This window comes from Poromitra crassiceps, assembly GCF_964638095.1.
Source record: "Poromitra crassiceps genome assembly, chromosome: 10".
NCBI lineage: Eukaryota > Metazoa > Chordata > Actinopteri > Beryciformes > Melamphaidae > Poromitra > Poromitra crassiceps.
The window spans coordinates 47190129-47196536 of NC_139631.1; the positions used below are offsets into that span (position 1 = coordinate 47190129).

The 6408-nt window shown below is 43.6% G+C and overlaps 1 protein-coding gene across 1 annotated transcript; it reads right to left on the reverse strand.

Annotated features, from left to right (window-relative positions):
- Positions 1 to 405: 405 nt before the first annotated feature.
- gstt1a (glutathione S-transferase theta 1a) lies at positions 406 to 6029 on the reverse strand. Its single transcript, XM_083645064.1, has 5 exons — positions 5867 to 6029; positions 4944 to 5031; positions 4205 to 4361; positions 2763 to 2939; positions 406 to 1023 (listed from the first exon to the last, which is right to left on the reverse strand). The coding sequence occupies exons 1-5, from the start codon at positions 5976 to 5978 to the stop codon at positions 823 to 825; spliced, it is 735 nt and encodes a 244-aa protein (XP_083501190.1). The 5' UTR covers positions 5979 to 6029; the 3' UTR covers positions 406 to 822.
- Positions 6030 to 6408: the final 379 nt, after the last annotated feature.

Consider the following 6408-nt stretch of genomic DNA (forward strand, 5'->3'; position numbering starts at 1 on the left):
TATATGATTCCATTTTCTGCTGACAAAATGTGTTGAGCTGACTTTACTTACTTTCAATCTAGACTCTTACTCATGATCATTGATTGTGGAATATGTTTTTAAAAACACATCGCATTTATTTCACTGTGAAATTGTCTTGAATATACTGTATGAGTCAATAGACTTGCCAGAGACTGTAATAAGTTCTGTAATGTATTTTTGTATATATAAAAAAATATAATAATGATAATAATAATAATAGTAGTAATAATAATAATAACAATAATAATGATCATCATCACATCATGATGATGATAACAACAACAACAATAATAATAATAATAATAATAATAATAATAATAATAATAATAATAATAATAATAATGCAGAAATGTCAGTTATGAATTTATTATTTGGATGGATTATTTTAAATTATCATTGTGTAAACTGAACAATAATCGATTAATGGAATCTGAAGAAAAAATCAAATAGGACTCAGCACATTTGAACATTTTTCAATAGCCTTCCAGGCTGTTTTTTGCAGGTTTTCACAAACCTGTAAATAGCTAAATTAAATCTCCATGGACCCTTTTCACAGCAACCGTTTTGAGGTGGCAAAGTAGGTGTAACCAATAACATTAATGAGGGCCGTGGCACTGGAACACCTAAATGGAATCGAACCATCATTAATGTTATTGGTTACATCTGCTTTACTTCCTGCTTTACCGCCTCAAAAGGTTTGCTGAAACGGGTCCATTATGTCAAACGTGCACAGGATGAAACGAAAGAAACTTTGGACCATTGTTGACAGTCAGATGTCCCCTGCCCATGAGACAGTCAGCCTCAGTTGAACATCTTCTGCAGCCGTGGCTTAAGCATCTCCAGCATGCCGTTGTCCTTGAAGGTCTGCGGGAGGCTCTCCACGTTCATGATGACCTTGTGGGCTTCGTCGAACAAGTCTCCTCCTATCTCCTTCCTCACCCGGTCTCTCCAGGCGCTCAGTGCCGGACGGCCCTCAAACACATCCAGACCGGTTCCAACCGGCTGTAACAGGAAGGGAAACTTCAGTCGTGTCGTCAGGAAATTATTTAGGCTACAGAGATTTGGGCTAGTTTGGCAAGTAGAGCTATAGTAGCCTGGTAAACCAGCCGGTCACGTGAACTCACATTTCATTTCGTTCTTCGTTCCCGTCTGGCCTGAGCTTTCACCATGTCTTTGCAGTGGGCAGGATTTGGGTGGGTGTACTTGCCTTGACAGACAACTCCAGTCAAACCCAAATCAAAAACAAAAATGCAAACGCAAAAACATATTTTCCACCCAGAAACTCTGCTGTTGCATACTCTTGTACTTGTTTAATTGTTATTGAGTCTATTTCTGCAATAACTGCACAACTGCACTTTATGGCTGTTTTAGTCAAAGTTGACATTACTCCTCGAGGCAGACAGGCAAGGAGGCAGCCATTACTGTTTTGCTAGCGACGTTCCCGATTGGCCGGTTACAATGTCAACTATGAGGCGGGTCGCTGATTGGCTCGTCCGCTTTGCCGTTTCTGCAGAAACCAGACGGTCTGGTAGAACAAAATGAAATGTGAGTTCACGTGACCGGCTGGTTTACCAGACTAGAGCTAGGCCTTTTTCACAGCAGATGGGGGCGATATTGTTTTCACAACAATACATGTGAAAACAATACTGCCCCCATCTGGCGGAGTCAGGTTAGGAAAACAGTAGTCTCACTGGCCAGCCTCCTCTCCCTCCCGTCCGAGGAGTCTGGCGCCACAGGTCTCCATAACTGGGATAAACCCTCCCCTGCTCTACTCTGCTCTCGCATTGGAGGCGTCGGTTTCGGTGGCAGCCGGATGTCCGCTCCCCGGCTCTGTCATTGGCTCCGACCATCTCAATCAGAGTGGCTTGCTCCCTCCTCCCTGTGTGTTGCTGTAAATAGTCCCCTGCCGCCTCAGGGAAAACAACAACGCTAACTAGCTAGCAAGCTAACGGCAGAAACCTACACGCTAGCTCGTTGCTACACGCTGAAAACGGCAAGTTGGATTGTTTGAAACTATTTTCCAAGGGCACTGCCGCTAAGCGCCGCCCATCGCAATCCCACTATGGAGACCTCGGACGGAAGGGAGAGGAGGCTGGCCAGCGAGACAGAAGGGAGAGGAGGCTGGCCAGCGAGACAGAAGGGAGAGGAGGCTGGCCAGCGAGACAGAAGGGAGAGGAGGCTGGCCAGCGAGACAGAAGGGAGAGGAGGCTGGCCAGCGAGACAGAAGGGAGAGGAGGCTGGCCAGCGAGACTGAAGGGAGAGGAGGCTGGCCAGCGAGACTATAGGTAAACAGTGCAGCACTTGAAGAAAAACACTTGAAGAATAGAACCATCTTGAGAAAAACCACTTGAGATCAAAACCAAGATACACCATGCCTTACCGGCACTGTCCGCTCAGTTTACAGTGAGCTACAGTCATGAAGTTAGTTAGTATCACCATAGAATGGAGGCTAATGGTACAGCTGTTAAAAATCCGCCAAAACACACATCTCACGTCACCAAAATACATGTTGTGCTTCAGGTACTCACCACACGATGAAATATTAATCCAAAATGCACATAATCGGTCTTTTTGGAAGGAAAGGTCGTCGGCGGTCATGTTTGGAAAGTAGTGCCGGCTACCTCTTTTCTTTCCAAAAACACCGACCGAAAGACCAGCAACACAACTACAAGAAGCGACATGCGATAGCGTCAGCAGCAGCAGTAGTAGTAGTAGTAGTAGTAGTACTAGTATAGTATTACCTGCATAGCCTCCACTATTGCCACCAGATCTGCCAGAGAGATGTTGTCTCCTGTGATGAACGGTTTGTTCTGCAGGAACTTCTGCTCCAGCAGGTTGAGGGACTGAGTCAGATCCTCCAGAGCAGAGTCCATCTTCTCCTTCGGGACGTCTGAGCCCGTTATGATAGGAATAAGAGCCTGCATGAGAGACATGTAGTAATAGGCTTTTATGATAATAAGATTAGTGGTCATAGGAGCAGCACTAGTAGCAGTAGCAGTAGTAGTAGTAGGAGGGGGAGGAGTTCTATGTGTGTGTGTGTGTGTGTGTGTGTGTGTGTGTGTGTGTGTGTGTGTGTGTGTGTGTGTGTATATATATATAATATATATATATATATAATATATTATATACACACACACACACACACACACACACACACACACACACACAGAGTTAGGTATTATTATAATCATGAAATGTCCGTGCCGTCTGAGCACATTTATCTCTCCAGCCGTTGCTCTAATCGCCTCCAAAATGTATCTGTCTTTCTCGGTCTGGAATGACTGTTGTTAAAATAATAATAATAATCCACCCACAGGGGGCACTACAGTGACATTTTACTTTTTGTAGGCCTTCTCACTTACTTGTACATATAATAGGCATTGTGACAACACTCCACTGTTTGTGGGCATTTTTCCTGCTTGGGATGATTCATCACTGATAATCACTGATGATGTCACAATGTCAACAGTGTCATCACAATGTGACATAAGTGCTTAAGTCCTCTCTGAATCCATTTATGTCCACAACGGGTTGGCCGATCGATCTGATACTGCACATGGCCATTGAGCATTGGAATAACCCTTCAATATAAAACTCCAAAACGGGTATGGACTGTTGCAGTATGAGGGGATAATCATTTGAAATACACTTAAAGAAAAAATATTAAAAGAAAAAGCCCTTAAACCTGAACCCTTCTGAATTTGGTCCAGTATTGACCAAAATCACTTCAGCTGTTAGCTGTGGTGTGCGTATGCCCCGCCGTTTCATAAAATAGTTATAAAAATAGTTTTACTTGATCAAACCAAGCAATTCAGCAGATATTTAGAATCATCAGGAGGAGAGACCATACCATAACATTACACTCAAACATTTATTTTATTTTATTTTTGATTTCTTTGTCCAAATGAAACTATTTTTATAAGCATTTTACGAAACATCTATGGAAAAATGAATGGCGCATGATTTCCCTTAGGATGTATGCGCAGTACCCGGAAGAGGGCGTGACTTTGGAACTCTATACTGGATCTAATTCAGAAATGATTGTTCAGATTACTCACTTACTCACCAAAGGTTAGAAAAATAGAGTCCAGGTTGAAAAATACAGAAATTCTATTTGAAGCAGCAAAACAGATGATGTAACACGTTATCTGGAGAAGTAGGGCATGTATCAGTGCAGTCGTACCCTGAACCAGAAGACCTTTGAGCCGTGGGCTCTGAGGGCGGCGTGCTGCCAGGACAGGAACTCGTGAACCCGCGCTCGCTGCTGCAGGTCGGCTGGGTACCAGTGGTCCGGCACCGAGGCCGCAAACTTCTCCGCCAGGTACTTCAGGATGGCAACACTGCAGGAGAAACAAACAGACGAGGAGAATCAGCAACAAGTCTGTAATGTTCCCTATGAGTGATGCAGGCAGCCCTCGGGCCAATCAGTGACAATCTGAAAGATTTCCATCTAAATAAATGTCTGTTAAGTCACTCTCTATCTGATAGTGAGTTAACACAATGATGATTGAGCCTATGGCTCATTGATGGAAGCATTTGCATTTTCAGTTTTGCAGCATTTATCAACTTGGTGTCTGTGGTGACACAGGGTGGGCGGAGCTAACACAATAGACTCACTGTGTAGGTTACTGTAGGTTCACAGGGTGGGCGGAGCTAACACGATAGACTTACTCTGCAGCTTACTGTAGGTTCCCGACATACAGTAGCTGTCACCCAAGAGAACAAAACTGAAATCTTATGGATTATAACTTTAATGTTTTGTACTTCCTGTTTTAACTCAAAAAGCCTCTAGCCTTGGGCAGGGATGATCACACCGACCTTAGTCTCTACTTTGTTGTTAAAAATGAATCATGCGCCGTACAAGCATGCGCGTGTGCACACACACACACACGTGGGCACGCACGCACACACACACACTGTACCTTTCTGTAAGCACGAAGCTGCCATCTCTCAACACAGGAACCTTCTTCACCACGCTGATTTTGCCAAACTCCTCACCGTACTGCTGACCTGACACACACACACACACACACACACACACACAGTGATGGGGAAATGAAAATGTAAATAGACAGACAAATCGATACATACATGCATGCATAAATACATACATGAATGAAGATTGTTGTTAAGAAATTGATTTGGAACAGAAAGGGATACATTATATCTATTAGCACAAATTTGAAACAAATTCTGGTTCTTTCTTAAAGTTATATACTAACTAAAGTCTCATATCTTCCTCTACTTGCTCTCAAATGCCTCAGGCCTGCTGCATGTCACTATTATACATGATCACTGTGACCTTTGACCTCCTTGCTGACCTACTTTGAAGCTTCAACTCTACCATTGACCTAACTGGAATTCGCTCTGGATAAGAACATCAGCTAAATGAATAAAACGTAAAAAAAAAAAAAAAAAAGGAAAAGGAAAAGGTGAAATGATTAGTTCTAACCCAGGACGCCCACTGGGTGATGCTGTTGCTTATGTAACAAATTCAGTCTGCAGGTCGTTCAACTCTGTCGTGCTGCAAACTGTTTTTCTACAGTTACTCAACTCAAAATTAAGTCAAAACAAACTAGCATCAGAATGCGTAGGTTAACTAAATATGTGAAAACATCTTTCAAGTGTTGCTGCTCATGTAACAAGAATGAACAAGTTCAACATTCGCAAGACATTCAAATCTGCACTTCAGCAAACTCCAGTTCTAAAAACTAAAAGAACTAAAAGAATGTGGAAGCAGTTGAAGTGAAACCCTGTCTAAAGAGACAGAAACCAACTCTGGATATTTCTCAAACAAAATGGCATCATCACATCTCCATTGCTTCATGTGGTGGTCTGGGCCTACCTGAGGCCAGCTCCACAGACTTGTACTCAAAGGGAATGCCCACTTTCTTGGCAAACAGGAAGACGGAGCGGCATGGCTGGGAGATCAGATCCAGGTAAAGTTCCAGTGGCATGGTGCTGACGTCTGGCGGCCGGTGGCAGATGATCTGTTTCAAGGCCGTTTCCGGTCGGTTTGCAGTCTGTTTGCAGTCTCTTCCGTCTGCTTCCAGTCTGTTCCCAGTCTTCTCTGACTGTGCTTGTTATCCCTGGTGGTCAAAGCTCCTCCTCTCTTTCCTGTGGGTAGTGTTCTCTTTAAGGCGGGAGGCAGCAGTGATGTTTTGGTGGTGACAGTTCAAAGCGGTCGAGGTTGAATGATCTGACCCTTGGCCTCAGCTCGGCCTGACCTTTGGTAAACATTGCTGAGATTGTCCCTTTTTTAACTGCTCGGCCTGGCATGAACTGTTGGTTCAATATCTCCTCATACTGAAATGTGATGATGCCAGAACTCTTTAGAATAATAGATTATCACGCAGCCTTCAAGTCTAGTTAGGTGGGACTCCAGCC

Bases quoted from the DNA above. Each gene is read 5' to 3' on its own strand.
- gstt1a (XM_083645064.1), bottom strand. From the start codon at position 5,978: ATGCCACTGGAACTTTACCTGGATCTGATCTCCCAGCCATGCCGCTCC. The intron at 2,940-4,204 runs GTACGACTGCAC...TCTCTCATGCAG, and splicing joins CAAAGGTCTTCTGGTTCAGG to GCTCTTATTCCTATCATAAC. The intron at 1,024-2,762 runs GTAATACTATAC...TTCCTGTTACAG, and splicing joins CAATAGTGGAGGCTATGCAG to CCGGTTGGAACCGGTCTGGA.